Below are 17,786 nucleotides of genomic sequence, written 5' to 3' on the forward strand. Positions count from 1 at the left end.
CTCGGCTCCTGCTCCTAGACTGGCAAGTTAATCACTCCCTTCCTTGCTATAAAACGTCTACCTTTACATTTCCAACCCTCACAATCAGTCCTGATAACAATTCACTATTGTTATCACAAGATATCTGCATTTCCTTTCATCAGCCCTGCTTAGACAAATTGGATACTACTCAGTGGAGATTCTACCTTCCTCCATGCCCTCTGGATATAGGTTCCCTCTTGAAAGTTTGTAAGCCAGTCACCTCTTGCCTTTGTGGTGGTGGTGGTTATGTGGCGTGGACTCGGTCCCAACTCATAGTGACCCTGTACAGGGTTTCCGAGGCTATAAATCTTTACGGGAGCAGAAAGCCCCATCTTTCTTCCTCCCCACCCCCCCCCCACCCCCATTTTGGGTAGCCAATGTCCAAGTTGCCCATTCCTGTCTACTCTGTGTATGGAGGGGACGGGAATGATTCTTGCTGTAAGGATTTGTTCCCTCTTTTGAGCTACTGCTTCCATAGGTGTAGATCAAGTTCATCAAATTGTATCAGATTACTCTTTTTTTTCCTCTTCTTTCTTCTTCTGGTTGAACTCTGATCATCCAGCCATTGAGGCCAGTTCAAGTGGGTATTATCTGAAAAGTGTGGGTGTTCTTGTGCATATGTCCTCTCTTCTTATCAGCTGGATGCTTCACTCTCCACTCTAGTCCTCTGTGGCTATGTCACTGACCCTGGGCCCGAGTCCCCAGGTCTTGCTACATTGCTGGCCGACCAGGTCTCCACCCTATTTTTTTTGTTTTGTTTTGTTGTGGTTTGAGTGAACAAAGTTTTATAGAACAAATTTGTTTTCCATTCAACAACTTATACACACTTTCATGACACTGCATGCAATCCTCCACAATGTAATATTCCTTCTCCCACTACCTGTGTTCCTGTTTCCATTAGTTCTTCTTTCCTGTACCTGTGGTGCTGGGTGTTAATAAACTGGAATGCAAGGTTTGAACCGCAAGGTCGGTGGTTCAAGTTCACCAGCCAGAAACCCTCTACAGGGTTGCTATGGGTCAGGCTGTTTTCAAGATGGAGTGGGCAGCAAAAGTTGTTAGGAGGAGTTGGCACAATTTATTCCGGGATGTCTTGAATGCAGTTTTTGGGGACTCTGTTTCGAGCCCCTGAGAGGGGCTCATGTTCTCGGCTCCCAGCAGAAGGTCATCATCCTTCAAGGCTGTACACATAATGTAGGGAACTTGATTAAGCCTGTCAGACCTGTAAAACATCTTGTTAACTGCCATCAGTTGATTCCAACTCATATCGACCATGTACAGGGTTTCCTAGGAACAACTTGTGGATTTGAATAGCCCACTTTGTGGTTAGTAGTCCAATGTTTATCCTACAGCACCACACCCAGCATATTTTACAAAGTAAATACGGAATTTTTATGGGTGGTCTGTTCTTAATTGCATGCCCCAGGATGTGAGCTAATCTCTCTAGTTCATCTAGTGCTTATTTGAACCCAGGTCCTGGAATCACACTGGCCACACCCATCATTTGCTTTATATGCCTAGTGTTTGGCTGCATGTTGATCTAAAAGGGTGAGTTCTGTTCTGGCCTTGAAGGGTGTCTAAGGATCACAGTTTTGGATATTCCACAAGTCTGTATCAATGCAGTCGTTATGATTTTGAGTTTTGTTCCTCATTTTTCTCCCACTATGTCCAGTTGTAGGGGTCCTGGTGTGGTGCTTGTAGGACAAGCACTTGACCACAAACTTACCAGCTGCTCCTTGGAAATCCTATATAGGATCGCTGTAACTCAGAACTGACTCGATGACACTTAACAACAACAAAAATATCCAGTTTTGGTGTTGTGCTGTAGGATAAGCACTGGACTGCTAACTACAAAGTCAGTGGTTCAAACCCACTAGCCATTTCTTGGAAACCCTATAAGGGTCACTATTGGAACCAACTCGATGGCACTTAACGATAACCACTACCCAGGACCTTCTACTGTGAACCAAACCAAAGTGCTTGGTAGTAGTTGCCTGGCACCATCTAGTTCTTCTGTTCTCAATGTTTATCCTACAGCACCACACCCAGCATAGAGGCTGTGGTTTGGCTTTGAACTCATTATTTCCTTGCATCTTTGATTTTATTCATTCTTCTTTGTGTCAGACAGGGAAAGATCAACAGTTCCACCTTAGATGGCTTTAAAATCCTAATAGCTATTCACCAAAATAGGATGTAGAACATTGTCTTTGTGGACTGCTAAGCCAATTGACCTTGGTTTCCCCTGACAGTATGGTCTTGAGCCTCCAGGTCTGGGGACTCAGTCCCTCAAGCTATTCAGTTGTGGCTAAGTTTACATAACCACACTTATGTATATCTTTGCAGCACATATTTAGAAGTAAAAATATCCTCCGCTAAGCCTATATATGGAGTCCTGGTGTGGTGCTGTGGGTTAATGTGCTGAACTACAAGGTAGATAGTTCAAGTTCACGAGTTGCTCCTTAGAAACTCTATACAGGGTTGCTATGAGTCAGAACCCACTCGATGACACTTAACCTATATATATTCATGAGTGTAGTCCCACTTGCCTTCCTATACCTATTTAGCTTGTGTGTCTATGTATACACTAGTAGATTATTGTTACTCTTATTGTAGAATTGTGTATAGCATGGCATTACCTTTGACTCTACTGCACATCCTAGTGTCTTTCTTTGCCTTGGTCATATCATGCTGTTTTTAAAAGCTGCACTGACAACCATACACTAATCTGTATCCCCAAGTGGACATTTTGTGCCTACTGATTCACAGGGTCAACGTCTATCTGCTTATATTCCCACTTCTTTTCAGTACCATATCCTCCAACTAGCTTCAAACCTCAGACCAGTGGTGGAGGCAAGAAGCAGCAATGGGAAGACCTAGCAGAGTTTTAAGTCCCTTCCCATAGGTTAAGCCAAAGACAAGATGTCCTCCTACCCACCGCACCCCAAGGAAGCAGTGCCACAGTACTGAGGACAAAATACAAAGTGCAAAGTGGAGGCTGATGAGTAAGATATGATGGGATGTGTGGCCACGCTGGCTAGGAAACTTCTGCTAGAATGAAGATTCGAGAACAAGTTGGTTTTCAACTACTTTAAAATGGGGTCTACTTAACTTTCATCCATAACTATTATTTTATGCCAGCATGGTACCAGGGTAGCATTTATGACCTCGGATAGCAAAGGGCACTTTGAGTCCCAAAGCCGATGGTGAGTAACCCCATCCTCCATGTTCCTTACCTCTGAATGAAATGGTTGTGGACTTGGGGTGATGGCATGTCAATTTCTGAAAACCAAGCTATAAAATACTTTCAATATTCCAGTGGTTACAGCTGAGACGCTGGTAAGAGTCAATCTATCTAACTAGTTTCCCCTGGGTGCATGTGAGAGCTGCCTACAGATTACAATGGAGACAGCTAAACTTGGCGGTACTGATATGAGAAGATGACGGACTGCAGGAAAGTGCCGTGAATAAACATAAACTGGCTGCACGGAGTCATTTATATTCATTTTTTATTGTACAACCAGCCTACAAATTGAAATCAGAGTTGGAATAAATTTGCAATGCTCAGCTCAAGGAGAGTTTGTTTTGTTTTTAAGATTCACAAGCATTAATTCTACATACACTCAGAGATGTATTGTTTGGCGTCACTGTTTGGATTTCATGAGGAATTCAGCCTAGGACCCTGTAAAATTATGTTTTAAGTACTTATTTATCCGCAAAACACTTAGGCTGACGCAGTTGAATCAAATAGGAAATTTCAGGCCAGGCTAACAATGCACAAAATCAATAGGAATTATGATCATTTTCAGTTCATAGGAGTGAATTAGTCAAGGATTTGGGGTCATTAATTCAGAATGACAAACAAATCTGGGATAAACAACAAACAAAAAGTCAAGAGCCAAAAAAAGAGAGCGAGAGAGAGTGGTTGATGCCAGCGGAAGGAACCCCTTCCCTTAACAGCTTCATGTGAAGTGCAGACCATAGGTCAGGCCTGAGAGGCACTGGGTGTCCAAGACTGAACTGCAGCCTCCAGCTCCTAAATCAGTCCCACCAGGCCAGGGCGTGCACGGGGAGTGGGAGTGGGGGGTATGGGGGATGGGGGTTGGCCCTCTCCTCTCTCCCTTCATCCCTTTTTCCCTCCCATGTGCACAGCGAGATTTTTATCATTGTAAATCTAAAAGAATGAGAGAAGGCAAGTCCCTTTTATTCCAAATATTGAACAGTGTGTAGTCTTAAGGATTATTTTAAATAGAGAATAAAAGAATATGCTTGACACTACCCAGTAGAAAATCAGTGTCTTAGTAATTTACTGAGACCTACTTAAAATTCACACACCTGATTTTCAGAGAATTCTTTCATCAGTTTCATTTATTACAATGTTTTCTAACTTTGCGGTTCAGCACAATGCAATGAAGTATTACAACGATTCATATCATTGCACAGCCATATACAAATACAGAACGTATGTGGAAATACACATATATAAAGTGATGATCCAAACCTAAAATTGAAAGGGAAATCCGCATTGAAGGTGTACTCATTTTTCTCCAGTGTACCTACCAGGTGTGGTATCTATTTGTTCTTCATCACATATGATGAACATTTGATGACTTGTCACTATGGAGTGATTCATTTCCATAGGGCAACTTTGAAATGTGTGGTCCAAATACAGCATTGTAGTATATAACCACGGGGTTATTAGGTGATAGTTCTGTATACAGATAAAAACATTCACACATGCGCGACCACAGCCCAAGCTGCAAGGCAGGAGTTAATAAAGTCACCACCTCTCCAGGTCTCACACTTGGCTCTCCATAGAGATCGGACAGTGTGACTATCTGGAAGGCATGCTCTGTTTCACAGTGCAGAGGGGTGGAGTTTTAAGGTACAACACAAATAAGGTGTTCAAAAGTTGCATGCTTGCAAACCTCCACTTGGAATGTGGACTACAGCTGGTTGGCCTGTGAAAGGGCAAGTTACAACACAAAAGAGACTCAACCCAATCTCTTCGCCAAAGTGAAGAGAAATTAGGAGCAAGGGAGAAATTAGGTGAGCCTTTGTATGCCCATGAGTTTACACTTAGTTCACAACAGTTAGAATTTTCTCAAAAGTACCTTCTACTGTAGCCTCTAAAGGGCGCTTGTGCACAAGCTCAAGAGTATTTAAGGCAGAGCTAGTCGCAAAAATATTTTTAATGCCTCCAAAGATAAATCTGAACATGCTTGTTTGTGTTGCTATGCTAATCTGGGATCACCTACACACAGGTATGGTTGCCTTTCTCTGTATGTCCACATGACCCCTTGAGTAAAAGCATTCATGGCTAACAGAGACCACCCATTACAACGATGACAAGGTCTATAGATTTTCTTTCACAGAAAGAGTAAGATTTCATCAGACTGTTCCATTTTGTTTCTCCTAGGACACTAACAATGCAATTTAAATACGAAAACATTTCAACCACTGGGGTAAAACACTCTTTTTAAAAAATAATACTTCAATAAGTAAAGCAAATTTTTTTTTTCCAAAATAACTTGCACTTTTCAAATTTGTTCTCTCCACAAGCCAATTTAATAAACAAGTAAAAGAATCACCTTCTACTAGCTTAAAGAATGTCACTCAAAATATTTCTTATCCATTTATCTTTAACCTGAGGAAAATGACTAAGAAAAAAAAGTATCAGTCTTAAAATTCCAAAAACAGTCAGTCTTATGTGATATACAGAATAAAATACTTTGGATAGTCCAACATATATAGATGTATATTAAAATTTATTAATGATAGTTATAATAGAATATGGCTAAAATGTTTACAACAGCAACCCAATCAGAGTAAAGTAATAAATAATACCTACAAAGAATATCTGGTAGCGTAGTGGTTACAAATCGGGCTGTGAACCTTAAGGTCAGAGCTTCGAAACTACCAGCTGCTCCGCGGGAGACAGATCAGGCTTTCTACTCCCGTAAAGATTTACACCCTCGGAAACCCTGTACAGGGGCGCTATGGGTCGGAACCAACTCAACGGCACTTAACAACAACAACAACAACAAAGAATATAATTTAAACTTCCTGAAAACATTCCCTTAAAACGAATTGCTTTTGAGAGTTCCCAATAAAAATCAACATCATCATTTGGCATAAGGTCTGCACTTAGTCCACATTTTCAGCACCACCTCACTAAACAAAAGGATGCTGGCAGTGTTGAACGGATTCAAAATACTGCCTTAGTAATATCGACTATCATTTAAAGTTAAGGCATTGCAAAGTTACAGAGAGCTAGAGGAAGGAAGCACATTGTAAATAAAATGTCTGCTGCAGATGCATTAAGGCATTAATATTCCAGCCTTTAGCCACAAAGAATGAGAGAAGGACAAGATATGCCAATTACTTAGGCTATCTTTATAACCAAAAAAACTAAAGAAGAATTTATCATCAAAAATTTGACTAATAGGCAAATACTACAAAGGGAACGTTCACAAGGCCAATGCCCAGAACCAGTATGGTTTAGATTCCCTTCAGTGAGGCCTCAGATTCAGATCACATGGATCTTCACAATCCCCACTGCCCTGTGCAAAAGGAGTGCTATAAAGAAAGTGTGTCCCCATCCCTTACTCTTTACCAAAAATCATACACATCTGGCTTTCCTCGGCTGATACTGCCATCAGCAATGACAGTCCTCTAACACTCACCCTGTGCTTGGGTTTCATAGGCCCATATATTGCACATCAACAAATAATCACCGGAGCAGGCGGGATTTCAGTCATAACCGGGACAGCTTTCCACACTATGAGTACAGCCTGATTCCTCAGCTATAAAACCCCCTTCATATTTCCCTTAGAAATGTCACCCTCCCCCGGAGGAGGGAGGGAGGGGCAAATGCCTCCAAATTCTCTCTGTCCCTAAGCAAATGACTGCACATCATTCTCCTGAGTTCCAGCTCCGCGGTTCACAAAAACCTATCCTTTAATGTGTGAGGCCCAGTCTTCTGCACTCTTGTCAAGAGATTGCTTGGTACATTTTAGGCTGAAGCAGAATGAACATCCTGGTTTTCGAAAGGTGGTGGCGGTTCTCTCCAAAAGGTGAAATTACTGAATGTATCTGAACAGGGAAAATCTGAAGAATGGCTTCTTTTCAGTAATGGGAAGACATGGTCAACCACTTCACAAAGTCTCACATACCTGGAAGGAAGATGGAAATCATCAATGCCTGGTGTCCTCAGCTAAAGTGAATACCTCCCGCGCACCCACAGTTAAGAGAAGGAGATGACTTTGCCCTCAGAGAGATGACCACCCTCATAACACAAAGAAAGTTGTGCTGGAACGATTTCTTGTTAGATTAAAAGGAAATCATCCAAGACGTCATTAAGAGTATGCAAAGGAGTCCAAAAGGTTTCACATGGGAAAGGTGGAGCCTGGCTTACTCTTGCTCTAACGCTCACTTTCTACAATTGTAAAAGGAGATTAAGGAGAACTATGCCAGAGTGCTACTAAGAGAATTAAATAAAATACTACATGTAATAATGCCTGGCCCATGGTTGACACTCACTAAATTTATTCAACAATAAATTTATAACACACCTTAGGAAAACAAGTCCTAGCTAGCGTGAGGGGTCAAAAGACTTGGAATCTACTTCTGACTTACCTGCTGTGTAATTTTGGACAAGCTTCTTGTCCTGTTTGGGCCTTCGGAGCTACATCTTTATAGTACATAGAATTGGACTGCATCAGTGTTTCTCAACACTCACTAGAATGTTCTCTCATTTCATTTTCTAAGCTGTTGGACATTAGTTGGTCTGGCTTGTATTACAAAAAAGCAAAGTTGTTATATAGAACATGTATTTTCAGACCAAGGGTGCCTCCAACAGGGAGGCTGACATAGGCAGGCTTCTCCTCCAGACCCACAGTCTCCTCCTTGACACTCACTGGGTCCCTTTCCAGTTCCCATTTCCTAAGAACCTAGAAGGAGCTTTTGAAATCCAAACTTCAGAAATTAGCATGTTCTGAGGCATAAAATAACATTAAATCAGAAATGAATGTGTGTGTTTAATAAAGGGCCTCTCCAAAGGACTTATGAGAAATATTGTGCTTGCACAAAATGGGGGAAATTTTTCTTAACAAGCCAACATTTTGTCTTTTCTCAGGATTAAGTCAACCAAATTCAATTTTAAAATACCTCCTGGCCTATTTGCTGCGTTTTGTGGCTGGGGCAGGATGATAGTTCCTTGCCAGGCTGCAGAGGGTTCTAGATAAAGTTACTCTCACACATCCTGAGAGATGGAGCCCCAGAGCTCCATTTGTGTGCCTCTTTCTGACCCATGTTCCACACACAGGGCTCCTGCAAAGCAAGCAGGGCTCACCCCGGGATTCACAAACGCAAAAGAAACAAAGCCCTAGGCTTCTCCATTCTGTGTGCTCCTATCAACTAAAGATATCTCAGATGATTTCTCAGACATAGTCCAAGGCTCTGAGCAGTAAGCACCTAGTTGGCTTACAAGTAGCTCAGTGTCAGAGACAGTGTGTGCCTCCCCAAGGAGGAGCATCCATCTCATGGCGACAATCACATCTCCCAGACTGTGCATTACATACTAATGTTCTTTGGTAAAATACAAAGTAGTCTTCTCTGATACAGATATCCACACTAAGCAGTGCCATGGGTAAAACATGCATCTTAATTCCAGCCTATCGGAAAATGGAATAACCCCACAGGCCTTCTAGGCAAACTCTCAGATGCTGGAATTCCTCTTTCATAATGCTCATGGCAAGACTGCCACTTATCTGCTGTCCGGGTAGACTCCCATGCCATTTCCAGGCAGAAGACCATCAGTAAAGAGGTTTTTTTGACCCAACACAGAAATCTCCTAGGTCTTTTCCAAAGTGGAGAACTCCTTTCATGTGGGGAAAGAGTACACACTGTCATTGCCAGGGGTCACCATTTTTAATGAAGGAGAGAGAAGAAATGGCAAGGACAGCATTAAAAAAGGAACAAAACCCCTGCTGTTGTATAGATCAGAAATGACCTTGACCTGGACTTACATGGTGAAAGATGGAGGAGGGTCTTGGCTCCATCTCCTCTCTCTCTGGCCAATTTAAGCTGAATTAGACTCCAAATATTATAGGAATTGTTTGAAAGTGAAAACCTGCTCTGCAGAGAATCTTCTTTTCTACCCTTATCTACAACCACATAAGGTGACTGGAGAAGACAATCCCTAGGAAGCCACTAGACCCAATCTCCCCAAATCTAGTTCTGCCAGATAAGGAAGGTTCTGTGAGGCTCCCTTAAGCTTCTACTCGGGCCACAGGTGATTTTCCAGGTTAGGTTCTGAAAAGTGAAAGAACAGGCCAAAGGAGGCCCTGCTTCTGAAAATGGACACGGCAGGATGACACGTGTCTGTTGGGTTGACACCAACCAGTGCACAAAGCGTTCTAACACAGCTCTCACAGAATGAGGAAGGAGGTTAGGAACCCAAAGTGACGTACTTTAGAGTCAAGAGTGACTCTAGAGCCAACCAGAATGCCTCATTAACACCAGTTATCCAATGTAGCCCAATGACTCTGGGAAACTAGGTTTTCAACAAAAATATGAGGACTCTGTCTCACTCCACAACACAATTTCTGGTAAGAATATTATTAAAGGTCAGAAATAAATAGCTTCTCATCTTTAAATATAGCTTCACATGACATTTCAATTTGGCTAAATTTCTAATTCACATGCTAGACTTTCAAAACTAAGTAAATCGAATCCACAAGTTTTCAGATTCATTCAATGCCCCATGATAGCAGAATTGAAACTTTAGATTCTTAAACTTGAGACCACAAGGAAATTGATTTCATTTAAATTGGTTAAAACTTAACTTTTGGAAAACACATGATGTTAAAGCATTGCATTTTTCATTATAGGAACTGAAGACTAAAATATCAGCAACAAATAATAGAAAGGTAAACTGTAAAAGGGATAGCAATAGTGACAATGAGACAAGGCAACGTTCATGGTACTCACGATGAGATGTTGGTCTTTGCATGTTCCTGTACTAGTTCTCCTTTGGGATTGACGGTGAATATTCTATTTAAAGATACACCTACTTGCTTGTATGAATATACGTCCTGTATTTGGTAAAGGGCATTGAGAGTCTTAATTAAAAAACTGTAAAAACAAGTACATGGTTTTCTGATTCCTACAATATTATAAAGTTTTCACTAACAAAGTTGTATCTCCAAGTATTATAGAGAAATACCATCATTCTTTGATGTGAAATTATTACATTTGCTTCCTTCTCTGGACCTCAGTTCCTCACTTTTCAAGAAGTGAGTTGAAGAGCAGACAACCTAGCATGTCTCTGCAATTCTAACATTCCTGAAGGTTAATCTTGTACCCATAATCTCGTACCCATGTGTCATGATTTCCAAAGTAAGAGAATTTTCTTATTGGGCAATTCATACCCAACTGTATTACAGGTCAGTATGTGAAAAGATGGCACTGTGGGTTAATGTGTTGGACTGCAAGGTAGGTTTGAACCACAAGTTCGGCAGTTCAAGCTCACCAGCTGCTTCTCGGAAACCCTTTACAGGGTTGCTATGAGTCGGAATTGACTCAATGGCACTTAACAACAATAGCAACAATGTGAAGGGATAAGCCGCTCTCCGGAATGCTGGGCTTTCCAGTACATACAAAACCTCAAAGTGTCTATGACACCACACGAAACAATACTGTATCATACTGAAATGCTGTGTGTCGCTAGCTTTGGGGTTGCCTTCAGATAGAGAGGGCCTAATCCAGTTTTACTTACTATTATTTATCAAGCAAGTAGCCATGTGACTCAGAGGGTACCCAAATGTGGTTGTTGTCGTTGTTATGTGCCGTGGAGTCGGTTGCGACTCACAACAGGGTTTCCAAGACTGTAAATCTTTACGAGAGCAGAAAGCCTCATCATTCTCCCGCGGAACTGCTGGTAGTTTCAAACTGCTGACCTTGCAGTTCGCAGCCCAATTCGTAACCACTACGCTACCAGAGCTCCTTGTGGTAGACGCTGCCATTTATATTGAGTAACAAGGTGGGACTGGACAGAATTTGTAGTTTCTAATCCACATCTTATGCTTCAAGTTGAAACTAACCTGCCAATCTTTAAGGAAAACAATAGAGTTCATCAAATAATCTTTCCTTTAGATGTAGGCACGGGGCTATTTACCATGCCTTTCTTTTAGGATGTAGGCAGAAATCTGGTTTTATATGTAGTGCCAGGCCAGGGCATTCAGCTGACTGCTGTCAGAAAAGGTAGTAATGTCAAGGTCTTGGAGAGATCCCATCTATTACTTACAGCCGGTCGGTTTCCAAAAGCAGCATAAAAGGGTTCTGTGTTTGGGAAAAACAGGTTCTTGATATCTGTCAAACACTGGACTTTAAACTTTTCTGGCTTCTTTTCAATCACTTCTCTGTTAAAGCAAATAAATAAATAATGGATCAGCATGATGCAATACACTTCAGTAATAGCACACATTATTTTTAAATTTCAAAAGTTACCACTTTCTCTAATACAACACATTCATATATAAGAACACTGTCATATCTTCAAAAATTAAATTTGAGACTTCCAGAAAGATGGTGGACTAGGCAGGTGCACTACACGGATCCTCTACAACAAAGATATGAGATATCAAATAAACGAGACACAGAAATTCTGGCACCCTGAACTTCAGAAGAAAGATTAAAGAGCTGGATGGAGTGCTGGTTGGGAGGAAAGGTCAAGCAAGAAAGGCAAGAGAGGGAGACTGGTTGGTGAACAGCTAGTTCCACCATCTTGTGAGCAGCTCTGACAGTGCAGGGAGGTCTGGTAGAGTGGATGTGTGTGGGAGATGGAGAAGGTGGCAATTCTTCTTTTTCCCCACTCTTCCCTGGTGACCGGAGGTGTGCTTGGCTTCCACCCTATTTCAACCCTAGCACTGACCCTGCTCTCCATAGTTTGGAGTCACATGGTTGGGAGCCATACCAGTGTGAGTTGGGGACCAGCTACACAGTTTTGGTGGGCCATTTTGGTGCCTAGATTCAGGTGGGCTTGGCTCCATATCTACAAAACCCACAGAACCACCAGACCAGCATTTAACCAGTCACCCTGCTCTCAGCTTCCTTATGGTCCTAACAGACACTGTTAGTTCCATCAAAGGCTCCCATGAACTACTTCCAGATTGAGTGTCCTGATAACACCATAGATAACACCAAGGCCAATAGCAACTCATCCAGAGCCAGGAACTCTGCTGTTAAATCGCTTCCACAATCACCTCGTGAGCCCCTTGAATTGCAAGGACCCACCAGAGATTTCTCCCCTCTGGTTGTTGTTACAAATACAACAACCCCACAAGGCCCCAGTGACAACAGAAAGTTTTAGCCCACATGAAGAAACAAATGACCTAGATGCAGACCCAGAAAATGTTTCTGAAAAAGAAAAGGTAATGGGAACAAACTGAAAAAGTGTTCAAAAGAATGTTAACTAGGTGTTTTCAAAGGATCAATAGAAAGATCCAAGAAAGAAATGAGAACACAATAAAAATTTTAGAAGAATTCAGAAAAACACTACAATTACAAATGGAATAAATGCAAATTTTGAAACAATACAAAACCTGCAAATTACAAATCTAGAAGATTAATATTAAGATCTCAAAAATGGAAAATACATTGTAAGGACCAAGGAGCAGATGTGCAGCAATGGAAGCCTGAATCAGTGACTTTAAAGATCAATTTCTCAATACTAGTATGCTAATAAGAATGATAAAAATGAATGAAAAACCCCAAAGAAAGCTAAAGAGTTATGTAGGGTGCCATAAAGAGGAATTCCAAGACAGGAAGAGACTGTTGTTGTTGTTGTTAAGTGCCGTCGAGTCGGTTCTGACCCATAGCAACCCTGTACAGGGTTTCCGAGGGTGTAAATCCTTACGGGAGTAGAAAGCCTCATCTTTCTCCCGCGGAGCAGCTGGTAGTTTCGAACCGCTGACCTTAAGGTTCGCAGCCCGATTCGTAACCACTACGCTACCAGAACTCCTTCCAGATTGAGTGTCCTGATAACACCATAGATAACACCAAGGCCAATAGCAACTCATCCAGAGCCAGGAACTCTGCTGTTAAATCGCTTCCACAATCACCTCATGAGCCCCTTGAATTGCAAGGACCCACCAGAGACTAGCACAGAGAAAACTGTTGAAGAGTTGTTGGAAGAAAATTTCCCTAACATCATGAAAGACAACAAGATAAGAATACAAGAAGCTGAACGAACCTCAAGCAGGATACATCTCAAAAGAAAATCACCAAGATGTATCATAACCAAAGACAAGGAGAAATTTCTGAGAGCATCTTGGGAACACCGAAAAGTTACCTACAAAGGAGAACCAATAAGACTAAACTCTGATTTTTCAGTGGAAATTATGCAAGTAATAAGGAAATGGGATGACATATACAAAACTCTGAAAGGAAAAACACTGCCAAGCAAGAATCACAAATCCAACAAAGCTATCCCTCAAACACGACAGCAAAATTAGGACATTTCCTGATAAAGAGAAATTAAAGGAATTTGTAATGACTAAACCAATTTTACAAGCAACGTTAAAGGGTGTTCTGTGACTGAGAACCAACAACAGTAGACAACAACCTTAGATTACCATATATGACAGCACCATCCAGAATTCAACCCAGATACAGAAGTCTTTACAATAAAACAAACCTACAAGACTGAAAATAGGGAACCAGAGATATCAACGTATACTGAAGTCAACTACACAGTAAAAAGAGGGAACAGTATAGTTATAAAACTTCTAAATGGCAAGGAAGTCAGTTGGAGGACTAAGGTACACCTGACCCAAGCTGGGGTATTTTCAACAACCTCATATGCATGTGAAAGTTGGACAATGAATAAACAAGACTTTAGAAGAACTGATGTATTTGAGTTATGGTGTTGGAGAATATTAAAAGTACCATGGACTGCCAGAGGAACAAACAAATCTGTGTTGGAAGAATGCTCCTTGGAAGCCAGGATGCTGCTTGGAAGCCAGGATGGCCAGACTCTGTCTCTCATACTTTGGACATATTATCAGGATGGACCACTCCCTGGAAAAGCGTATCATGCTTGGTAAAGTGGAGGGTTGGAGAAAAAGAGGAATACTTTCAACAAGATGGATTGACACAGTGGCAGCAATAATGGGCTCAAGCAATGATTGTGAGGTTGGCACATGACTGGGCAGACAGGGTTTTGTTCTGTTGTGCATAGGGTCGCTGAGTTGGCACTGACTTGTAACTTGTAACTGACTTGTAACAACAAAGTGTTACAAATTATCTTTTTCCAGTTATGACTTAATGAACATGTATGCTTAGTTTCATGTGGTGAACATATTGTTTCTTCTATGATTTATGCTTTTTGTACATTAAAAAAATCGTTCCTTAACCTGTGATGGTGGTAGTGATTATACATCATTGAATTGGTTTAGATTCATAGTGACTATCTTTAGGATTTCCAATACTATAAATCTTTACAGAAGCAGAAAGCCTCATCTTTCTCTTGGAAGCCATATACAAGGTCACCGTGAGTCAGAACTGACTTGAAGGCACTTAACAACAACAACAAATAAGTGGTTTAAAAGAGGTCCCACTAGAAGTAGTCCCCTTAGAAGACTGTTCAACCCAAAGATATCTTCTAGCTATCTCTAATAGTGCTACCCAGCAATCTACCCACTTGGATTCTTCAGTCCTGAGGAGTTCAATTCTCATTGATCCCCGCCATGTAAATTCATTTCATCTTCCACCTCTACTTTGTTTGACACTCTGGGCTATTACTTACTGTGATTTGGAATAGGAACCATAATACATCCAAAAACAGAAAAGTGATGCCAGATTGTTCATCATGCAAAGGCCAGCTCTAGAAGTTAATTTAATGGGAAAGCGGTTGTAGATGAAGGAGTTTGGGAAACTACTTCATCAATTTGAACCCCAAGCAAGTTTTTTTTGGTTTTGCTTTTTTTTTTTTCCTTCCCTAGAATCCTGGTGTGACACTGTGGGATAAAGCACTGGACCACAAGATCGGTTTGAACCACAGCCACTCCTTCAAAACCCTATACAGGGTCACTATGAGTCGGAGCTGACTCAATAGCACTTAACAACAACAAGGAAGCAAGGGTAAAATCCCAGTATTGCTTTATCTATAGGGAGGTGTCAGGGCAGAGAGATAAAAATGAATTTACTTGATATCTTTACTGGTTCCGTCTAAGGTTTACAGTCCTCCATTAAAGACCTCCTTTCATGTTCAACCACTGCCCCATTTGATCTTTCCCTCCTAGACTTGCCCAGGGCATCATACCTATCCTTTATTCTTTTTTTAAAAAGCCATTTTTTTGTGTGGATTAAGTGAAAGTGTACAAACAAGAGCATCAGTTTTATACTCAGCATCAGTTTATACTCAATCATCCACTTTGCTTCATCTCAATGACTATACTCACCTCCAGGAAACAACAGTTATCCCACTTCTTCCCTGTAGTTCCTATTTCCTTTTCACCCTTTCCCATCCCTTCTCAACTTTGTTCTCCGGTAAATGTTGCCCTTTTGATTTCGAATGACTAATCATTCCATAGTGAGAACAGCTTACTAGTTTTGTTGTTCCTTGCTATATACCGATCTACTGCTTGGCTGAAAACTGGGCCACAAGTTTGAGTTCCTTTCCAGACATGAAGGGTGGTCAAAAGCCATAGTCTTGGGTTCCTCTAGTCTCTTTCTGACCAGTAAATCCAGTCTTCTTTATATATATGTAATTTTGAGTTTAGTTGCACATTTTATCCCACTCTGTAAAGGATCTTCTAATGTAATCTCTTTTCAAGTAGGTGGTCGTGGTAGCTGGGCACCATCTAGTTCTTCTGATCTCAAAGTCATACAGACTAATGTTCACAGGTTCCATTAGTCCACTGGACTGATTGATTCCAAGCATCTTCATTCTCATTACATTTCTTTCTTCCACACATAGAGACACCAATAGTTGAAACTTAGGTGGTCATTCCCAAGCTTTTAAGACCCCAGATGCTACTCAACAATGAAATTATCCTTTATTCTTGAACCTACTTTGGATCCTGTCACAGGACTCAAACTTTCTGCCGCTGCAGTAGCACGTTCTTTGACTAATACCACCTGTGTGTTCTTGTGTGTATATGGTAAAATGTACCTAACATAAAACTGGCTATGCTAACCATTTTCAGGAATGCAGTCCTGTGGCATTGATCACTTAAAATGTTGTGAAAAAATCATCACTTTTACTTGTTTGCAAAACATTTTCATCATCCCAGACAAAAACTCTGTATTCATTAAACAGTGGCTCTTTAAGTCACCCCCCACCCTCTACCCCACTTACTTTTGATTTGTATTGATTCATCTATTCTAGATATTTCATATAAATGGGACCGTACAATTTTTAAAAGAAGAGGAGACAAAAAATGGCTAAATGACAATGTATATACAGGCCAATGAACGCCTGGAGCTATCAGAAGCTGGAGAGACAAGAAATGATATCCCCCTAGAGTCGCCAGTGAACATGGCCTAGCCAATACCATATATTCAAACTACAAGCCTCCAGAACTATAAGACAATAAATTCCTGCTGTTTAAAAGCTACTCACTTTGTGGCACTTCATTACAACAGTCATAACAAAGGAATACAGAAAACTACCACAAATAAGGAAGGCCATTCATGGTCAGGGCAAAACTTATCCATCAAATCTCAAAAGCCTGCAGAACAGTTAACATGTGCAATGGCTTTGCTTAGACTGTAGCTAGAAAAGACCAGACTGTTGGACATTTGACATTGGAAGGAGCTCTATCTCTGAAGAAGGTTAAGTTATGAAGAATAAACTGAGCTATAGTTGTATCTGGATTTCTACTGTGATCCATACTGTGAAGACAGATCTTAGGAGTTGAAATATACTACAGAATCCATATGGGTTTGCCTGCATTTTCTCCTGAAAATATTAACATTTCAGTGTGAGTTCATTTATTATAGGGAAAAAAGTTACTACACTCATAAAACAATGATGGAAAAAGTATCTATAGAGCTAAAGAAAAATATTCAAGAGTCAACATATGTGTTGGGGCTCATCTGGATTTTTTCACAGCTTTGCATGGCTTGCAATAGCAAGTTAGGTGGTGGCGGTGGTTGTGTGCCGTGGAGTCAGTTCTGAAGCACAGTGACCCTGTATAGATTTCTGAGGTCATAACTCTTTATGGAAGTAAAAAGCCTTATCTTTCTCCCATGGAGCAGCTGGTAGATTCGAACTGCTGACCTTGCAGTTAGCAGCCCAACTCATAATCCACTACATGTCACCAGGGCTCTTTAAGAACTTATATGGCCCCAAAATTTAGACAGAATTATGTTAAAGCCATTCAGTGGCTCTTAAAATACAAATACATATACTTACAATTATCCTTTAACCAGACCAATGTTCTATAGTTAATTACACTAGATTATGCTTTAGGAAAAGTCTGAGAAACTGCTCTGGGCCTCAAACTATGGGAAAATCCTGTGTTTCCTTCCCCCAACTCCAATGAGGTCAGGCTGGGCTTCCTTAAATAAAGCTGGAAAATAAATAAATAAATAAATAAATAATTCTTTAAATAAAACTGGAAGAGAAAGAAGGTAAATAAGAGATTGACTAGTGGTTGGTTATTGTTGTTTTTAAGTGCCATCAAGTCAGTTCTGACCCATAGCGACCCTACGTAGGGTTTCTGCATAGCAGCTGGTAGATTTGAACCACCAGCCTTGTGGTC

At 40.9% G+C, this 17,786-nt stretch overlaps 1 protein-coding gene across 2 annotated transcripts in view; it reads right to left on the minus strand.

Annotated features, from left to right (window-relative positions):
* Positions 1-6,964: 6,964 nt before the first annotated feature.
* LPIN1 (lipin 1) overlaps positions 6,965-17,786 on the minus strand; it is a 207,535-nt gene continuing 196,713 nt past the window's right edge. The window contains exons 19-21 of one of the 2 annotated variants that reach the window (XM_006869447.1): positions 11,324-11,438; positions 10,009-10,112; positions 6,965-7,190 (exon numbers count right to left, since the gene is read on the minus strand). In XM_006869447.1, coding sequence (XP_006869509.1) covers positions 7,031-7,190; positions 10,009-10,112; positions 11,324-11,438 — 379 coding nt within the window. In that variant the 3' untranslated portion in view covers positions 6,965-7,030. The remainder of the gene's footprint in view (positions 7,191-10,008; positions 10,113-11,323; positions 11,439-17,786) is intronic. The other variant, XM_006869446.1, reaches the window with a different exon arrangement.

Source organism: Chrysochloris asiatica, unplaced genomic scaffold (assembly GCF_000296735.1).
Source record: "Chrysochloris asiatica unplaced genomic scaffold, ChrAsi1.0 scaffold00131, whole genome shotgun sequence".
NCBI lineage: Eukaryota > Metazoa > Chordata > Mammalia > Afrosoricida > Chrysochloridae > Chrysochloris > Chrysochloris asiatica.